Consider the following 19,578-nt stretch of genomic DNA (forward strand, 5'->3'; position numbering starts at 1 on the left):
TATCATCATCCTTTTTTTAGAAAAATTTCAATTCCAGCTTCTGTTTGACCATCCTTACGTTCGCCATGATAAGGATATTAAAAAGGGCTAAGAAAGATATTCGTGCTTTATACATGCCTTACCATTTCATATACAATATATTCTACCACTCTATTCAGTCTCTCTTGCCCACTGTAAATCCTCCATATCCTCCTCCATTTCCTGTCATGGACGAGCTGCTAGCGGAATTGTACCCCCCATACCCATTCATCTTCCCTCCATTTCCATACGTGATCCCAATAGATCCTGACCCCCGCGACGGCACTCCCAGAATCCCGTCTCCTTTCCACCCGCCTCGGCGACGAGCCCCGTTCCGCTCCCAGAAGATCGCCAACAAGGCGCCCACAGACGCAGCCATCACGAAGAAAAACAATTTCGAGAAAATGCCCATTGGGCCAGACTCACTAGCAGACGAAGCCGACGATGACGATCGCGACGGCCATCCAATTCCCCCGCCGCCTTCAATCCAGTTTACATGGAATGTGAATGTAAGCGGCTGTCCCCGAATGACCTTGGTACCGTGGCCAGCCGTCCAAGGCTCACGAGCGGCCTCCACTACAGCGGCAGCAGCCGCCTCAATCTCATCGCTGTTCAAAGGTTTCTTTTCGCCTTTGAGAAGCGCAACGTCGAACTCGGGCACTGAGTATGCAGTTCCCGCAACGACGTAGCCGGGACTTTGTGGAGTCTTCTTCTTGGGATTATTGAACTTGCCCGTCGACGCGATATTGTGCATGACCACGTTCATATCCGTCCAAATGTGCAGATGGCTGCGCTGCAGCGTTCCCTGAAGTGCAAAAGTGATGGGTGTGTAGGAGGGCCCGTCCTCGGCCAGGGCAGCAAGTTCAGTGCCGACGACCTCACCATCGGAGTCGGTGTACGAGGCTGCGGATGGTGAGAGGGGCCCCGTGGGAATGCGACAGGTCATGGGCACATCGGAGTGCACGTAGTATTCGAGGAGATGGTAAAGCTCATCGGAGAGGGAATTGATGGTGCAATTGACGGTCTCAGGAACGCCGTAGCGTAGCGCAAGAGGGAGGAAAGTCTCGTTGCACGTAGGAAAGGGGATATATTGTAGTTTACCGAGTTTGTCGGTGATCTGGGGTACGAATCAGCTTAATATTATATTCGATTGGTAGACTGATCGCAGGAGGAATTCAGATCATAGCATGGAAGAGATAGTAAGTCGCTTAATGGTCTAGCTAGGGAGGGGTGGATATTACATGTTCGCCGGAGTCACTGGAGCAAAGTAGTTAGCATCAACACACCAGGGTATCTTATTATTCCAAAGAGGCTTATAATTCAATCCCAAACTCACATAGTCCGATTCAAACAGGTCACTGGCATGGGTTGGCCATAACCATAGCCCGCCGCCTTACTCCCTGTCTGCTCATTCCCTGATGCAGATACCTGAAGCACGAAACAAGCAATTGATCCAAAAAAGCCTGCCCGCAGGAAAGACATGGTGACAATTGGCACGCCGCCAGCCAGGCGGATTGGCTCACTCTCCGGCGTTGGATAGCAGTTGCAGTGGTCCTCTCCAACTAAAGATCCTCTTAACGGAGAATCGAGCAGGAAGGAATAGCCACCACGTGACTGGCCAGGTGTCAACTTTGTAAGACGTCCCGATCCAGGACAGTTGAGGCCAACTCCTGAAAGTGGGCCCGCCACTATGTATTGGAATGGAATATTAAACTATACGCTCAATGTCTCCAACTCTCTATCCTATCTTAATAATCAGCACACCTTGTTTTACGTCCTTATTGTGATATCTTGCTTATCTAGGAATATGCGACTAGATCCTGTGCTAACTCTATGATGTGCGCAAGCGTATTAAACATATTTGGATTTAATTCCCATGATAATTAACAGAAAAGTGATCACTCATGTCCTCATCAAATAGCTAGCTCCGTTTTGTTATGTTCAACCCTTTCAATAAATACACCTATTCCAGATTGGCTTTTTGCTTGAAGGCATAGAGCAGGCCGCTAGTCGAACTGTCGTGGTCGGCTCCAGCACCAGAAGTCTCCAGCTCCTTCTGGATCTTCTTAGCAAGGACCTTGCCCAGTTCCACACCCCACTGGTCGAAGGAGTTGATGTTCCAGATGGCACCCTCGGTGAAGGTGACGTGCTCATAGTAGGCAATCAGTGCTCCGAGGGTCGAAGGCGTGATCTTCTGAGCCAAGATGGAGGTTGTGGGGCGGTTTCCAAGGAAGGTCTTGTGTGGCACCAATTTGTCGGCGGCTCCCTCAGTTTTGACTTGTTCCGGAGTCTTGCCGACCATCAGGGCCTCGGACTGAGCAAGGAAGTTCGATGCAAGCATGCGCTGGTGTTTGCCACCCTCGACGGGGTTGTGCGACTCAGCGGCCATAAGGAAATCCGACGGAATGAGTTTGGTTCCTTGGTGGAGCAGCTGGAAGAAGCTGTGCTGGGCATTGGTGGCGGGTTCGCCGAAGAGGATAGGCCCGGTTGTATACTTGACGTATTCACCAGAGCGGGTGATGGCCTTTCCATTGCTCTCCATGGAGAGTTGCTGCAAGTAAGCGGGGAACCGGTGCAAATACTGGTCGAAAGGAGCCACCAGGTGAGTCTGGGCACCAAAGAAATCGCTGTACCACACGCTCAGCAGACCGCCGATGGCGGGAATGTTCTGCTCCAAAGGAGTCTCACGGAAGTGCTTGTCCATAGCATGTGCACCAGCGAGGAACTGGTGGAAGTTCTCGAAGCCAATATAGAGAGCAACGGACAAACCAATGGCACTCCAGACAGAGTAGCGACCACCAACCCAAGATTCGAAACCGAACATGTTCTTCTTGTCAATGCCGAACTTCGTGACTTCCTCCTCGTTGGTGGAAAGGGCAACGAAGTGCTTAGCAATGTGAGCTTCATCCTTAGCAGTTTCGAGGAACCATTTCTTTGCGGTGTTCGCGTTGGTGGTGGTTTCTGCTGTGGTGAATGTCTTGGAAGCAATCAAAAAGAGAGTGGTCTCTGGGTCCGAGTCCTTCAGAGCCTCTGCGATGTGGGTACCGTCGATGTTGGAGACGAAATGCAGCTTCATATCCTTGGCGCCATAGGGTTTCAAGGCCTCGGTGACCATAACTGGGCCGCTAATGAAACCTGTTAGCATGTTCCAAGAAACGTCAGGGTATACCCAGAACACGAAGCCTGAGATGGGTCAACGTACAGATCAGATCCACCGATACCGATGTTAATGACTGTGTTGATCTTCTTGCCTGTGTAACCCTTCCACTCGCCGCTCCGCACCTGCTCGGAAAATTCCTTCATGTGGTCCAAGACGGAATTGACTTCCTCGATGACGCTCTTGCCATCGACCTGCATGGGCTGGTTGGTGACATTGCGAAGAGCAGCGTGATAGACAGCACGGTTCTCAGTGAAGTTGATGGGCTCTCCCTGGAACATAGCATCACGCAGCTGCTCTACATTTGCCTCCTTGGCAAGCTTAACCAGGAGAGACAAGGTCTCCTCGGTGAGAAAGTTTTTAGAGAAATCAAAGAGGATTTCTGAGTTATCGACGGTGTTGGCAAAGGTGCGAGAGAACTTCTCGAAGCGCTTCGGGTCCTTCTCGAAGGCCTCCTTTAGGACAATGTTCCGTCCAACGGAGTTGTGATGCTCCTGGAGGTCCTTCCAGGCGGAGAGTTCGGTAGCCTGCGAGAAACCAGGCATTGTGGGCGAGTTATGCTAAGTGAGGAAGCTCCTTTTTTATTTACCTTTCCCGGTTTCAAAAAAAAAGCTCTATATAGAGGGGTAGTCGGCGTTAGTGCGGGGTAGAACTTTTCAGAGGGATTACAGAAAGGTAAGAGACGGCAACGAGAGTCGGGATGAGGACTTACGGAGATTTAAGCCAGACCAAGCAGACGCAAATTGACGGGAAAGCTGAGATAGGAAGAGGAAAAACAGAAAGCGGGACTCGCGGCCAGATGATGATGGCGACGCAAGCCAGCCTGAAAGCCTGAAAGGTATGGCGTCAAGCCACGGCGTGTTGGGGTCCGTGGAGGGGCATTTGGTACGGTACGGTACGGTCACCGAGCAACGCCATGGCCAGTGGGGCGCCTCACTGGAACTGCAGAATTTACTTGGAGAATTGGGTGAAATTGCTTATGGTGACCAATCAGTCATAATCATTACCTATCTTACAAAACGAAGACCAAAGTCTAGATAGAAACAGTGGTCATTTGACAGAGTACTCCGTTCCTGTGCACAGACATTTGTCATCCAGAGTCCATTCTAGAACGGAGCAGTATAGTATGGTATACGGGCCATTGTTTTATCTAATATTAATGGGTTCACCGGGAGTGCATAGAGACGGCGTAAACTGCGACTGTTCGGGATTAGTTACCTCGAGTTTCTTCGGAAATCGGTGACCGGTAAGATCCATTGCATCTACTTAGAATGAACGTACGCCGTTAATCGGTTAAAGAAATGCCTTTGGGATGATAACTACATCGACTCACTGGAAACCCCGATGCTGGTCACTTGAACTGTCTTCATCCCATACTTTTACCAGCGGCTTATATCATAATCGACGTAACCGCACCTTTCACGTTCCGCATGTGTTGTTTCCAACTCGACCGCGTAACAGCATTCGGCCCCCAGTCTTGCACGTACGGAGAGCTCTCGGTCGGAGCAGTTGGTATCTGAATAGGATAGGGAAGCACCTGAAGCTACACTGAGCTTACAGGTCAACGAGTGCCGATACAAATAAGCTTGGAATTGCTTTATACTGGAACAGGTCCTTGGTTCCCTGGCAACGGGAGGAGCGATGTTGGTGATATTTGTCGTAGAGTACCCATTTTGATCTGGGCTCCCAGAAACTATAAGGGTCGCCTCTGCCACAAGTGTCTATATAACTATCCAAGAAATGCAAAGGAGTGGATTTCGATCGAAGAGAAGTCAACGTTTGATACGACAGTTAGTACCGGCGTAGAACCTCCATATATAGCGAGCAATAGATATTCTCATGGTTCATTCGGCAATGCTACACAAGTATTTATATGCCAGACAACTTCAAGTAAAACCCTCAAAGTCCCAAGTATGAAGATAGTAGGGAAAGACAAGTGGAGATTTCCCAGATGCGCCAAGAAGTGGCGCACGGACCAACTGGTCTTCTCAAGCATCAAATCCGCTGTCCAGCGCAATCTCCTCCAACCAACGCAGACTCTTCTCTCCACCCACTTGCGAGGGTCGATTAGCTCGGTGGTGTTCCCGTTCTGTTTAATTATTTGATCTTCATTCGACCGCAATATTTTGTTTTTACCATACGAGCAGTTGAGACTTTTTGGGGACTGATCAATTTTCTCCGTCTTGGTTTATTGAGGCCATCGGAGCTGGGAATCTGTCGCAATGTACAACCCTTACCAAGGTATGTTCTGTCTAAGACAAATCTTGGCTTTAATATTCTTTTACATTTATTTGAATGACTCGAAACTGATGTGTGAAGCCCCCGGTATGTATGGCAGGCCTCCTGACTATGGTGCCTATCCAGGAGCACCTCCAGGCATAGGTAAGTTACACGGTTTCTCTGCATTCCTCCCACCCTTTCATGATTCTTACTGGATTCAAAGCTCCTCCTGGTATGACGGCCCCCGGAACCACTCCGCCTCCAGGGATGCAACAGGCGAATGCTCAGCAACCAGGAAGGCCCGGAGGCTTCCCACAAAACTTCCAACCCCCTCCGAATATGCCCAATATCAACTTTTCGGCTCCCGTTATTCGCCTTGGAACGTCCGGTCCACCCAAGTCTGCTACCCCAGAGACCAGCAAGGAGCGCGAGGCACCAGGGAGGCGTGCCGGTCTAGGCTCGTCGAATCTAGATTCTCAGCGCCAGAATGTACGAGATGCCATGATGCAGCTACAGCCCCCGACGAAGGAGGAAATTGTGAGGACCATCTTTGTGGGAGGAATCACCGAGGGCGTTGGCGGCGATGAGGGGGTGGAAAGAATCCTTCGATCGGCTGGCAACCTTAGGCGCTGGATCCGTGCTACGGATGCGGATGAAAAACCGTGCAAGTTCGGTTTCGCAGAGTACGAGGACCCTGAAAGTCTAGGTACTGCCGTGGAAGTACTAAGGGACATCGAAGTGCCTTTGAAAAGACAGACGCCGTCCGAGGGTAATGGCAAAGAGAAGCGCGAAGTGGAGAAGAGTACATTATTGGTAGGTGTTCCTGGCATGCAACCTGGTGAACAGATCTGACTCGAAGGATTACTAGGTTGTTGTCGATGAGAGCTCATTGAGTTACTTGGAGCAATATGAATCCAGCAGAGGCGATCAAGACCCCGCGGAGAGTCAGTCACGGCTTGATGCAGCGCGTGCTGCTCTTCAAGGGGTTGTTACCGAGTTGTTCTATCCTACATCTCCCACACAAAAAGAAGAGGCTTCGGCAGTTGACCGTGAGGGAGACACCGCGATGAAAGACAGCGAGGATCAGGGCGAGCGTGGTTCGGCCGAAGTGGTTACCATCCCCATCACGATTGAAGACGAGTTGTCCGATATTCCCCCGGACATGAGGGAAACTGTGGCGAAAGAAATAGCAGCATTCCGTGAGCGCAGCAACCGGAGAGACATTGAACGTCTCAAGAGGGAAGAGGAGATCGAATCTATGGAACGCGCTCGGAATGCAGGCTCCCGCATCAGCCGGCTGGCCTCTCCTCCGCCTACAGCGCCCAGTGGACCCGCGGCTGGTGCAAACGGTGTCCCTCTTGGCCCGCGGGATCGTAGTATGCCAAATGCTCCTTCAGGGCCCAAGGGTTTTGGGGTTCAGATCCCTAAGGATTACCAAAAAGGGGTATCGTTCGTCAATGGCGGCTCCGTCAATGGCGCTTCTACGGCCTACATTGACCGCGAAGGCGAGGAGTCAGACGCGAGCGATGAAGAGCTAGAGCGCAGACGACAGGAGAAGAAAGAGGCAGAGCAAGAAAAACAATTCCTTGACCAGGAGCGACGCTGGCTCAACCGTGAACGGAGTAGGACTGCAGCCTTGGAGCGGGAGAAGAAACGGGACAAGGAAGAGGAGTCGAAACTACAGGAAGCGCGCGAGGAGGCAGACAAGCGACTCAGAGAATGGAACGACGATGTTGAGGCTAGCCGCAAAGTCGATGAGTACTATGCAGACCGGGGAGCATGGCTACGCAGCCGTGCCGCTTTCCGTACCCGTGAGATTAGTATGGATGATGCGGATCGTTCTGCCGAGGAGCGGGAGCGAGCTCGTTCTATGCAGCAGCGAGAAAAAGCACGCGGCATGGCCGACGACTTCCTTGCCCGCCAAGCCGAAGAGCTGGAAACTCGCCCGCAAGCCCCGAGAGAGCCCCAGCGTTTCAAGCTCTCCCTTGGTGCTGCCGCCCAGAAGGCTCAAGCCGCTACCTCTCGTCGAACCGTTGCCGAAGTCGAGGGGTTACTGGAAGACGAGGAAGAGCCACAGGCGACGGCAAGACGTCCTCTCATCCCGATCAAGTTCGACAGCGCCGCCGAGGCTGCGGGACTTACCGAAGAAGAGCGGACCCAAGCAGCTCGACAGCTGGCGGCGGAGATCCCGGCCGACAAAGAAGGCTTATGGAACTGGGAGGTCAAGTGGGAATTCGTGGACGAGAGTGTGGTCACCGAACAGCTCAAGCCCTTCGTGGAGAAGAAGATAGTGGAATATCTGGGAGTTCAAGAACAGATGTTGGTGGATGTGGTGGAAGAACATGTTCGGAAGCAAGGCAGTCCTCAGGAGCTGGTGGAACAGCTCGAGGAGGTAAGTTCTTGAGATCCCTTCGGCCGTCGTATGTGGACTGTTGTACTAATCTACTTTACTCCGTGTAGGCACTCGACGAAGAGGCCGAAGTGTTGGTTCGGAAGCTATGGCGGATGATCATTTTCTTCTCCGAAAGCGAGAAACGAGGACTTTCTGGGTGAACGGTGCATGGGGGATGGATGAAATAGGTATGCTCTGTAGGGAAATACATTTATTTTACCGTCTGGCGAATGGAATATCATTGCATGCGAAGAATAGGACGATCGGTACGATATCCGCTCCGGCGAGGAGCACAATGCTGATTATACTCTTTGTTTGTCTCTCCGTTCCTGTCCATCCTCTAGACAACTATCTCGGTCTCTACCTAGGTAAGCAGTATATACTATGGGGGTCTCGCTGAGAACACGGAGATCTGCCGGGCTGGTGTCTGCATTACGGTATCAGCACAGCCTTCTGGCTATTACTTGGGGCTGATGTCGTACAGCGCGTCCGGGCAATACCAGAGTCCCGGAGGTACACCGACTCCCTAATGGGGGGTTCTGATTGGTGGAGAAACAACATTCTTTGTAAGATCAATTACTCCACCAATCAGACTGCATATCGATACTGGCGGAACAATTGCGCAGAGACGACTTATCCGCGGGCAGTCTGGATGAGTGAGGGGAATCTCGTCCGTATATCTGTTGCCTTCTCCCGGGCTGAATCTGAACGGTGTTTCTGGTGCATTGTAGAAATCTGACATCTATAGCTGCCGTTTCCACGTTTTGAGATATAAAACAACCATTTCAGTCTATACTAACAGGGACTCGAGACTAGTTGATACTTCCCTGCAGTTGGCATTGTTGACAGCTATTATATTTCTTCCCGACTGGCGACATTGGTTGGAATTCGTGGATACATTTTCTTTCATACGTAAAGATACCATCCCAAGCACCATGGTGAAGATCACGAGCTTTACCACGCGGGACGTGAGGTTTCCGGTAAGTTCGGAATCGAAAAGGGAGCTTTCCTATCACTCGCTAACCCGGATGAATAGACCTCCCTGGATAAGACGGGTTCGGATGCCATGAACGCAGCAGGCGACTATTCTGCAGCTTATTGCCTTATCTATACGGACTCGCCCCATGTTGGACATGGCATGGTATGTGTACAACAGAACTCCAACTCCTGCCTTTCTATAGTACAAAAACTAACTACTACCATGGATAGACTTTCACCATTGGCCGTGGAAACGAGATCGTCTGCTCCGCTATTTCTCTGCTGGCTCCGCTCGTAGTCGGGAAAGACCTGGACAAACTCACCGCTGACTGGGGCAAGACATGGCGCTACCTTGTATCAGATAGCCAGCTTCGATGGATCGGACCAGAGAAGGGCGTGATTCATCTGGCGTTGGGGGCCGTCGTCAACGCTCTTTGGGACCTGTGGGCGAAGACACTCGGGAAACCCGTCTGGCGCGTTGTGGCTGAGATGACCCCCGAGGAGTTCGTCCGTTGCGTTGACTTCCGATACATCACTGATGCTATAACACCGGAAGAAGCCATCGCACTGCTGAAGGAGGTGGAGGCTGGCAAACGGGACCGTATCAAGGAGGCGGAGCAGAATCTCGCTGTGCCTGCCTACACTACCAGTGCGGGCTGGCTTGGTTACGGAGAGGACAAAATGAAGGCTCTTCTGAGGGAGAGCGTCGCTCAAGGATACAAGTATTTCAAACTGAAGGTCGGAGGGAACCTCGAGGATGACCGGAAGCGATTGAGCATTGCTCGTGAGGCGATTGGCTATGACAAGGGGAATACTCTGATGGTGGATGCCAACCAGGTCGGTGCCTCTCTCATTTTCTTATTTATATCCAAGCTACTAACAAGGATTACATACAGATCTGGTCCGTCCCCGAGGCCATCGATTGGATGCAACAACTTGCCGAATTCAGGCCCTGGTTCATCGAAGAGCCCACCTCACCCGATGACATCCTCGGCCACGCCGCCATCCGCAAAGCCCTCGAGAACACGCCCCACGGCACAATTGGCGTCGCCACCGGCGAAATGTGTCAAAACCGGGTGATATTCAAACAGCTCCTGCAGGCGGGGGCGCTGACAGTTCTGCAGGCCGACGCCTGCCGAGTCGGCGGTGTCAACGAGGTATTGGCGATTTTATTGCTTGCTCGCAAATTTGGTGTCCCCATCGTGCCTCATTCGGGTGGTGTGGGATTGCCCGAGTACACTCAACATCTCAGTACAATTGACTATGTCGCTGTGACTGGCAAGAAGAGCGTGCTTGAGTATGTGGACCATCTGCATGAACATTTTCTGTACCCATCTAGTGTCAAGGATGGATACTACGTAACTCCTTTGGAACCGGGATATAGCGTGGAGATGAAGCCGGAAAGTATGGATGAGTTCGCTTTCCCTGGGGAGGAGGGGAAGAGTTGGTGGAGGTCAGAGGATGCCAAGTCGATTCTGGAAGGGCCTCGTATAATATGAGATGGTTTGCGCCGTAACTGTATATATTTGATGTGATATGAAGATATATTTTATTGGTAATATGTTCGTGTTAGAAATAAATCGATAAGATTGAGCTATCATGTCTATTGTGCCCTTACGGTGCACGTGGAGCAATTGTATATCGTCATATCATTCGGTACAGAATATGAACAGTACCTGAAATGGCCATTAAGATACATAAGATATTTCTGTCTTATATCCCTTCTAAACTCGCTGTTACTCACATAAACTATTAAAGATCTATCTACCTGATAAGAGCTACGACACGTGCAAAAATATCAAATCACCCAGTCGTTGGTAAGATCATAGAGGAAATAGCAGGTTGCTAAGGTATCGACCAGGTATCAACAAATAACTACTTCCTGCATTTGGTCAATATATCGACCGCGTATATTAATCAAAAGCTGACGAAGTGTCTTCGCAAGTGCTGTACATGTTATTTATTTGAAGTTGACCAGCAATCTCTGACAGTGGGCCCTAGATATGTACTTCCTCTAATTTTGGTAGTTCTTTTTTACCTATCTTCACTACACCGGAGCAATAGTCGGTCAGATCCTCGTTGCAATATGTGTGGCCCGCTGGCGAATTAAGTAAAGTCACGGCGGACAAGGACTATATCCATGCAACAAAACATAGGACTTAAATGCCTCTGGGAACTCTGATTATTTAGATTACATATTATCCTCTATCTAGAAGCCCGGTAGAGGACTTGTGTTTAGGACAATTAAGGAATCTTGCAAGAAACTTTTGATGGTCGAGAGACAGGTGTTATAAAATGCGCGTTCAACCCACCACGCACTAGCTAACTGCTATATACATACACTATGATACAATGGATTGTCTAAGTAGTCCACCAAGACATCCCTCGGGCCTTGAGAATTGTGTGTTCGAACACGAGCTTCAAGGTTGTCCTGGTCTGCCTATTCAGAGTCATGGCTCGTGCTCAGAGACTTCACACTGGCTAAGAAGGTTGAGCCTGAATTCCCTGATTATGCAAAGGCCTGGGTCATTTCAGGGTGAAACTGGGAATTCCATACTAGCTGGGAATAATATGCCATTATACAGCACACCACTACCGATTCATAGTAAGGATGTACATTAGCGCCATTGGATACCGAAGAGCTTCAAAGCTTTGCCCACTCCAGGTTTCTCAGGCGCTTGCTCGAGAACAATTCGCGGGTGACCTATAAATCCGTTAGTCCTGAATATGGTACAAAGCTCGCTCTCAGACGTGGTATCTAACCTTTCACATCCAATGCAAGGAGCTGATATTGCCATTCGTGTTGGTCCAGAGGTTTCATCATGTGCACAAACACAATACCAGAGTTTCGCGGTCCCTCAACCTGTTCCGTGTCAATGGCTGTACCAAATACTATGTGGCTAAAAGATAAACACATACATGAAAGTTCATCTTCAGATGTTCTCGGCCTAGACGATCTTTTTCAATGGAACTCCTGCACAAAAGGTCAGCTCATCTCCCAGCGACACCGGGCCCGGGACAGGAAACATACGCAATAGGGCGATTCCGCGCCCATCGGTTCCATGTGTTCTCTCCGTAAGCCTTTATCTCCCTACGATCCCCAAGTAGATCTGTACACCGAGTATCATTCTTGATGCGGTCGACCGCCTTCTCATACTGCCAAGTCCGACTATTCGGAGAGAAGACCTCAGTATAAAGAAGATAAAAGACTCCTCCCTAACAATCTATCAGTAAGTTCCGGTTTACTTCCATCACGTATCCACTCACCGTCAATACTGCTCCAGCCAAGACAACCAAGAAGTTGAAGGATTGTTGTGTCGCCCGTGCGACCTTTTCCTTTCCACTCAGCTCTCCCCACTGATATCGCCCGTCGTCAGACAAGACAGTGACGCTTCTTCTTCGCGGAGCAGAGCTGGACCCAGACCCTCGACCGAGATCGCTCTTGGTCGCATAGCAGCGTGCTAACTCCGCCGTGCGGGGAAGACGACGCAAGACCAGGGCGGACGACGGCCGCGGAAAGGAAGGACGAGGTCGAAGGTACGGATTCATGGCGACAGCTGACCGTCACCCGGGTTCCCGTTGAATCACACTGAGTCGTACAGCCGTCAGGAGCATGGAAAGGATGCGATGGCGATGGCTGTTGAGTCTCCTAAATTTGCAGAGGCGAAAGAGTCCGACGATTGGGATGTGGGGAAAATCTGGTCACGTGAGATGTCCCCTATTTCAAGGCCAAAATGAAAGTTTCCATAGTGGTGTATTTGCGATACGACACTCGACTCGTTTCTGCAGAAAGGCTTGTTTCGCTTGTTTCGCCTCTGCAAGATACATTGTGAATACCTGTAGCCCGTATTGTGTACTGCAACACCGTCACTTGGGCCAGCCACTGTTCCTCAGAAAGTGCAAAATACGGCCCCGTTCTGCAAATGCCCAATCCGGTCCGTGTCCCAGACGATTCCGACCACGTTCGCTCTCCCGATTGCATTCTGGATCCTCTTCCTCACTCCCTGGACCCGTCGATATCCTTTTCTACCGGGTGTGTTTGTCCTTCTCCATTGATTAGGGTCCTCATTCTTCGATTACCGTCATCATGAGTGCCACTAAGGCGCAATCTCAAAAGATCTTTGAGAAACTCAAACTCAAGCCCGCAAACAAGGTGGGCAGAACCCCTCCCCGCCGGCTCATTCTGCGGAGATGCTGACTCTTCGTCCGGCAGATATGTTTTGATTGCGGTTCAAAAAATCCCACTTGGTCGTCGGTGCCTTTCGGTATCTACCTGTGTCTAGACTGCTCGTCCAACCACCGCAACCTGGGTGTCCACATTTCTTTTGTTCGCTCCACAAATCTCGACCGTATGGAACCCCTGTATTGTCTGAACGGTTACCCGCAACGCTGCTAATTCGCAAACACATAGAATGGCAATGGGAACAACTTCGTGTTATGAAGGTTGGTGGTAATGAGTCCGCTACCAAATATTTCCAATCGCACGGTGGGTCGGCCGCCCTTGCCGGCAAGGACGTCAAGGCCAAATATACATGTAATGCCGCCGTGAAATATAAGGAGGAACTGAAGAGGCGCGCCGCACTGGATGCTCAACAGTCAGTTTTTTTTTTTTTTTTTGTATGTTTCTTGTGTCAGTGCATCTCGTGAAGCTGACTGTCTTCCTTGCATTTAGGTACCCCGACGAGGTGGAAATCACGGACGTCCCTACTGGCGTTTCTTCGAATGGCTCCAGCACCCCCGCTGGTGAAGCTGATGATGATTTCTTTTCCTCGTGGGATAAGCCATCGATCAAACGTCCTAGCAACCCTCCCTCTCGCACTGGTACTCCTCCGGTTGTTAGTCGCAGCGGCACCCCGTTCCTGAATACCACTGCCAACGGAAACGGCTCGCGCTCGAAGTCCCCTCTCTCGGCTTCCGAAAAGGATAGTGCGACGCCTGCCCCGGCTGCTATCAGGGCCAGCACTACGGTCCGCAAAACTTCGTCGGCGGGTGCTGCGAAGAAGGGCAGCGTTCTGGGCGCCAAAAAGGCGCCCAAACTCGGTGCCAAGAAAGTAGGTGCTGCTGAGATTATCGATTTCGATGAAGCCGAGAGGAAGGCCAAGGAAGAAGCAGAGCGCATAGAGAAGCTTGGGTACGATCCGGAGGCGGAGCAGGCCGAGGCGGAGGCCAAGAACAAGACAGCAAATACAAGTGCTACGGCTATTGCCTCCCCGACGCCGATCAGTCCGAACAAGGGTGGTTTCGGGGCCACCAGAAGCTCCCAGGAGCGCAATTCTAGCGATGTGGAACGACTGGGTATGGGCATTGCAAGGCTAGGGTTTGGCCAGACGGTCGGCTCAAAACCTGCCGCTCCCAAGAAACCGGGCTTTGGATCCGTTGCTCCTGTTAGGTCAGCTGCCGATGGTAAGTCTTCTTCTTTTAATACCTCCCTGTGGATGGTGTGTGCTGACCAAATCGTCCTAAAGACGAGGAACTCAAGCAAACCAAAGATCGATTCGGAACCCAGAAGGGCATTTCATCTGACGAGTTCTTCGGCCGGGAGAGATTCGACCCCAGTGCGCAGGCTGAGGCCAAGGAGCGCCTGCGAAATTTCGATGGCGCTTCTGCGATCTCGAGCAATGCGTACTTTGGCCGCCCCGAAGATGACCTTCCCGCTGCGGATGATACATACGGAGACCTGGAGGGTGCAGCAAAGGACTTTGTCCGTCGCTTTGGGATCACGGCAGGTGATGACCTTGAAAATCTCACGCAGCTCGTTGGAGAAGGGGCTGTCAAATTGCAAGGTTGGTGTAGTGCATCTTCTGATTATCTCCGAATCCATCTAACTCGAAAACAGGCGCTATACGCAGCTATCTGAACAGCTAAAGTAGTGCGACGCATTAAGCCTTAGTTTAATCGTGCAAGACTGATAGTGCTGAGTTGAAAACTAGGTTGATTTCCTTATCCTTGGTCAATCGGCTTTATTTCCTGCTTCGAATCATATATGGCGTTGTTCATGCTTCGTATTCCCCCCAATCAGCCTACGTTCTGAATCCAATACACCCGACGATGGAATCTCGGCATTATATAGAAGAAAAAAACAAAAAAAAAAAAAAAAAGAAAGAAAGAAAGACAGAAAGAAGAAAAGAAACGAAAAGAAGAAAAGAGATTTCTGGACAGCTACTAAGTATTTATTGAGTCTGAGGTCCAAGGATGCTGTGTTGTCTGGAATTGCCTCGAAGACAGGGTTCCAAGTCGGATGTACTTTCTTTCCTTTCCCGTTGTTAGTACTCAGTTTTCTTCAGTTAATTGAAAATGTTTAAATTGGCATTTGTCTGTCACGTTTCCTGTATATCCCCTTCACAATCAGTAGACTAGGACGTGTTAGGTGTTTCTCTTGTCAAATAAAATTCTCTACAGAGCATCATTTATAGAAGTTCTTTATCTTTATACTTGAACGAAGTAGTTCTCAAAAAATGTATATGTACATACCTTTTAGATAGTCTAACCAACGACCCATTTGTTGAAGATTTTGGCAGACATTTTGGTTCTATGTTATTTGCGATATTGTTGAAAATATACAAAGCGTCTCACTCGTTTAATCAACTCATTACCCCCGGCTTATATGCAACCCAAAAGCATCACCCTCGGTAAATCGCATCCGCCACCTTCGTTACCTGGGCCATCTCCTTGACATCATGAACGCGAACTATATCAGCGCCACCGGCAACACTAGCAGTGACAGCGGCAGCAGTACCCCAGCCACGGTCACTGGCTTTGTCGACACCCGTAAGCCGCCCGATAAACCGCTTCCGACTTGGTCCCATCAGCCACGGAAAGCAATCCAGACCATGGATTCCGGTCCGGAGTCTATGCAGATCCCGCAGGATAGCCAGGTCCTGGGACTGGCCCTTGGCGAAACCCAGCCCGGGGTCGAGGATGATCCGCCAGCGCCGAATACCAGCTGCTTCGGCGGCCGCGATGCGGCCCAGGAGTTCGGTGCTGATATCTTGGACGACGCCGTTAGGGTAGTCGGTTAACTTGGTCATGGTCGAGGGGGTTCCTCGCATGTGCATGAGGATGATAGTTTTCCCGAGGCGCGCCATGGTCGGGAGCATTTCGGGGTCAAGAAGACCGGCGGATACGTCGTTGATGATGTCTGCGCCGGCGGCGCAGGCTTCTTCGGCGACTCGCGCACGGTAGGTATCGATGCTGATGGCGACGTTGGCGGCTTCGGGAATCGATGTGCGAATGTGTCGGATTGCTGGGATGACTCGGGCGAGTTCTTCGGCTTCGTCGACTGGGGTGGAGCCCGGACGGGTGCTCTCGCCGCCAATGTCGATGATTGTTGCACCTGAGGCGATGAAATTACGAACTGTGTTGGTCAGGGCTGAGAAGTCAGTGGAAGAGTGTTTGCCTCCGTCGGAGAAGGAATCGGGCGTCAGGTTGAGGATCGCCATGATGTGGGTGGGACGATGAGGGTCTGTTGAATGAATTGCCGGGACGTGTCTCGAGATGTGCGTGGTCGCAACTGGAGTCTGGTCCGGCGGAGGGAGGGAGTTGAGGTGGGATAAAAAATGCGTGTTGTGCCCCGGAAAGGGAGGGCGTTCATGCGGGATGAGTCTGGTGGCGGTCCAGGTTAAATTGAAAGCTCACAGGGCGAGAAAATACCAATGGTCATGCGTACTGGCTCAAGGGACGTAGGACAAACTCCCTTTCTAGCATCATCCGGTGTGGAATATCCAGGCGTTCATGGGTGAAGATCCGCTGATCGTAGAGAAGGATGTCCAAGTCAATGGATCGAGGCCCTTTATCAACCAATTTCTTCCTGCCCAGGCCAATTTCGATGGATTGAGTGACGTCGAGGAGCTCTAATGGCTCTAAAGTGGTTTCCACCTGGCGTTTTGTTAGTCCAAGCACACGGCCTGTGGCTTCAAATCAACTACGGGGACAGACCTCGCAAACGCCATTCATGAACGTGTCTTGATCGAGAACGTACATGGGAGCTGTCTCGAACAAGGAGCTGGTCCTTTTCACCGTGATACCAGCCCTGTCAAGTTCCAGACAAGCCTTCTCGATCATTTCAACCCGATCTCCCATATTACTGCCCAGGGCTATGAACACCCGATGGGTGGATTTGGACTGATTCATCCTGGCATTGGATAGAACTATCTGAGCTTGTGAGAAACCTCGAATGGGACCTGCCCCCTTCAGAGATCCATTACTGGATTTAGCATCCTTGAGGTCGAAAGTGGACCGTCTATCAAGTGATCGGGCAAGTGGAGTCTCTAGTGGCACAGATTAGCTTTGTCAATCGATGATAAATCGGAGATGCTAGAAACAAAGTATCGAAACATAACAGAAATTCAGACGATACTTTGGCAGCCGTAAGACATCGGAAGCTAGAACTAACGTACTAGACAGAGACATATAAAAGCTTCTATGGAGAGGTTAGATGCGATTCAATGGCTCAGGAATAATTGATGCGTGCATTCAGAGAAAACCTGCCTCTTGACTGTGCTTGGGAGTAGCCCACTGCCTCTTCTGCAAGCAAGGAGGTGCATGAGCCCTGCACTAGAAGGCCGCCATAGATGCAAGCCTGTTCCCATGTTTCCTGAAGCAGCAATGATGGAGGACTACGTCATGTGAAAAAAGTTGGCACACGAGACCGCAGAGTCAGCTGACTGACACAGTGGCGGCGGGGTGTTAGTCATCGGTCGTCTGGGGAAAGAAGTCAAATGTCGATGGACCGAGGCTCTCGGTTCGCCCATCGCCCCTTATAAAGAACAGCGTATACGACCTTCCTTCTCCACACTTTCTTGTGGCATCCTCTTCTCCATCCTCTAGATTTTTGACTGCCTGTGCCTTTGTCCTGAATTCCCTGTCTCTCTACAATTTTATACCCATCCTCTCTCATTCCCAGTCCCAACCATGGCTTCTCCTCGTAAGTAGCCCCAAAATCCTCCGCATATTCTCCGTACGTGAATGGAAATGCTGGGAACAGGTTTTCTAACCACAGCAATCGGACAGAAAAAATCCGTACCACCCTCACTGATCTGCTCAAGATCGAACACCCAGTCCTGCTGGCAGGTATGAACGTGGCCGCCGGTCCTAAGTTGGCCGCTGCGGTCACCAATGCTGGTGGTTTGGGTGTCATCGGTGGTATGGGGTACAGCCCCGAAATGCTCCGTGAACAGATTGCAGAACTCAAGAGCTTTTTGAATGACAAGAACGCCCCATTCGGTGTTGACCTTCTGCTTCCCCAGGTCGGAGGAAACGCACGCAAGACCAAGTGAGATCCTTCGGGGGATACCTACCTGGAGATGCTAACTCTTCTTACTAGCTACGACTACACCAAGGGCAAGCTGAATGAGCTTGTTGACATTATCATCGAAAGCGGTACCCGACTCTTCGTGTCTGCTGTCGGTGTTGCTCCCAAGGAGGTCGTCGACCGACTCCACGGCGCCGGGGTTCTGTACATGAACATGATTGGCCACCCCAAGCATGTTCAGAAAGCCCTTGATGCCGGCGCAGACATCATCTGCGCACAGGGTGGTGAGGGTGGCGGACATACCGGTAATGTCCCCACTACCGTTCTCATCCCCACGGTTGCCAAGCTCTGCCAGGGCAGGAAGAGCCCTTTGACCGGCAAGCCCGTGCAAGTTGTTGCTGCAGGAGGTCTTTTCAACGGAAACTCGGTTGCTGCCGCTCTCATGCTTGGAGCTTCCGGCGTGTGGATTGGTACTCGCTTCATTCTGGCGGATGAGGCCGGTGCTCCTGAGGCTCACCAGGAGGCTGTTCGCACTGCTGGATTCGAAGATAACATTCGCACCATCATCTTCACTGTAAGCTCTTTGAACCTTCATTCCATCTGAGGTTGCGCTTAACACTTTCTAGGGTCGTCCGCTCCGTGTCCGCAACAACGCGTACATCAAGAACTGGGAGGAGAACCGCCGAGACGAGATCAAGCAGCTGACCTCCAAGGGAATCATCCCTGTTGAGCACGATATGGAAAACCTGCCTGACGATGTTGACGACGACACTTTGGACAATGCCCGTCCATTCCTGATGGGCAAGGTAGCTGCCGTGGTGTCAGAGAAGAAGTCTGCCAAGGCCATTGTTGACGAACTTGTGACAGATGCCGCTGCTCTACTGCAGGATGGCCACAAGATGCTTGCTAAGCTGTAAAAGATTTGATTCCTGGTGTTACCTACATTTGGGATCGGTAGACTTGTGTATATAACTCGCTGATTCTATGACCATATATGTGATATGTTGTACATTTTTTTAATTTATTTATTGCCAAATACATGGGAACATCTTCGTAGACTCGTGGCAACTCAATTTTCACATGCATTTCTAGTCGCAAGAGTTGCCGAGCTAGTCAAATCTTGGCGTGAGACCACTAAATCAGCGTCTGCCAAAGTATACGAAGTACGTCTTGTCACTAAGAAATTAAAATGTTCAAGGTAGTCATGGTTAAGTAGAGCACTAAAACTTATTTTGATCCAGTTTTCATGAAGTTCTATCAAAATTATCAGGACCTGCGTCTTGTATCGGCGAAATTCTACGGTATCCAAGGGTACGGCTCAAATTACCATGTTTCTCTAGCGAAGTTCAGCCACCCTGTCTATATCGGCAAGGAGGATTTATAGGCGCGGGATATTGTCCTCTAGTATTTTTGTTAGACTACCCAGTAAAAAAATAAATAAATAAAAAGATAATACCACACCATGTCAAAGAATATAAAAATAGGCATTATTAATATAATAAACAGTAAATTCTATACCAAACAGTTTTGAGCGATACATATACTTTTGATCTTTTTTGTTAG

The 19,578-nt window shown here is 50.4% G+C and overlaps 8 protein-coding genes across 8 annotated transcripts; 4 read left to right on the plus strand and 4 right to left on the minus strand.

Moving 5' to 3' along the window:
- Positions 1-154: 154 nt before the first annotated feature.
- Positions 155-1,500, minus strand: ATNIH1004_003189 (uncharacterized protein; the record flags this gene model as incomplete). The annotated part of the gene is made up of 2 exons (XM_033567868.1): positions 155-1,135; positions 1,447-1,500. 2 exons carry the CDS (start codon positions 1,498-1,500, stop codon positions 155-157), a joined length of 1,035 nt encoding a protein of 344 aa, XP_033429863.1.
- A 481-nt stretch (positions 1,501-1,981) lies between these two features.
- On the minus strand, positions 1,982-3,720 carry PGI1 (glucose-6-phosphate isomerase; the record flags this gene model as incomplete). Its single annotated transcript, XM_033567869.1, has 2 exons — positions 1,982-3,143; positions 3,221-3,720. The coding sequence occupies 2 exons, from the start codon at positions 3,718-3,720 to the stop codon at positions 1,982-1,984; spliced, it is 1,662 nt and encodes a 553-aa protein (XP_033429864.1).
- Positions 3,721-5,397: 1,677 nt separating this feature from the next.
- On the plus strand, positions 5,398-7,948 carry ATNIH1004_003191 (uncharacterized protein; the record flags this gene model as incomplete). Its single annotated transcript, XM_033567870.1, has 5 exons — positions 5,398-5,416; positions 5,540-5,557; positions 5,619-6,208; positions 6,264-7,787; positions 7,856-7,948. 5 exons carry the CDS (start codon positions 5,398-5,400, stop codon positions 7,946-7,948), a joined length of 2,244 nt encoding a protein of 747 aa, XP_033429865.1.
- Positions 7,949-8,722: 774 nt separating this feature from the next.
- Positions 8,723-10,264, plus strand: LGD1 (mandelate racemase/muconate lactonizing enzyme family protein; the record flags this gene model as incomplete). The annotated part of the gene is made up of 4 exons (XM_033567871.1): positions 8,723-8,767; positions 8,824-8,928; positions 8,997-9,602; positions 9,662-10,264. 4 exons carry the CDS (start codon positions 8,723-8,725, stop codon positions 10,262-10,264), a joined length of 1,359 nt encoding a protein of 452 aa, XP_033429866.1.
- A 1,119-nt stretch (positions 10,265-11,383) lies between these two features.
- tim21 lies at positions 11,384-12,314 on the minus strand (the record flags this gene model as incomplete). The annotated part of the gene is made up of 5 exons (XM_033567872.1): positions 11,384-11,469; positions 11,529-11,628; positions 11,685-11,739; positions 11,797-11,981; positions 12,033-12,314. The coding sequence occupies 5 exons, from the start codon at positions 12,312-12,314 to the stop codon at positions 11,384-11,386; spliced, it is 708 nt and encodes a 235-aa protein (XP_033429867.1).
- Positions 12,315-12,852: 538 nt separating this feature from the next.
- GLO3 (ADP-ribosylation factor GTPase-activating protein) lies at positions 12,853-14,630 on the plus strand (the record flags this gene model as incomplete). The annotated part of the gene is made up of 6 exons (XM_033567873.1): positions 12,853-12,918; positions 12,979-13,114; positions 13,177-13,360; positions 13,438-14,168; positions 14,231-14,548; positions 14,602-14,630. 6 exons carry the CDS (start codon positions 12,853-12,855, stop codon positions 14,628-14,630), a joined length of 1,464 nt encoding a protein of 487 aa, XP_033429868.1.
- A 755-nt stretch (positions 14,631-15,385) lies between these two features.
- FOL1 (folic acid synthesis protein) lies at positions 15,386-17,174 on the minus strand (the record flags this gene model as incomplete). The annotated part of the gene is made up of 4 exons (XM_033567874.1): positions 15,386-16,367; positions 16,432-16,640; positions 16,701-17,032; positions 17,162-17,174. The coding sequence occupies 4 exons, from the start codon at positions 17,172-17,174 to the stop codon at positions 15,386-15,388; spliced, it is 1,536 nt and encodes a 511-aa protein (XP_033429869.1).
- Positions 17,175-17,675: 501 nt separating this feature from the next.
- On the plus strand, positions 17,676-18,932 carry ATNIH1004_003196 (NAD(P)H-dependent flavin oxidoreductase; the record flags this gene model as incomplete). The annotated part of the gene is made up of 4 exons (XM_033567875.1): positions 17,676-17,688; positions 17,775-18,036; positions 18,088-18,589; positions 18,642-18,932. 4 exons carry the CDS (start codon positions 17,676-17,678, stop codon positions 18,930-18,932), a joined length of 1,068 nt encoding a protein of 355 aa, XP_033429870.1.
- Between the last annotated feature and the right edge of the window lie 646 nt (positions 18,933-19,578).

The sequence above is a fragment of the Aspergillus tanneri genome (genome assembly GCF_003426965.1).
Source record: "Aspergillus tanneri strain NIH1004 chromosome Unknown AapTan_1_pilon_pilon_pilon, whole genome shotgun sequence".
NCBI lineage: Eukaryota > Fungi > Ascomycota > Eurotiomycetes > Eurotiales > Aspergillaceae > Aspergillus > Aspergillus tanneri.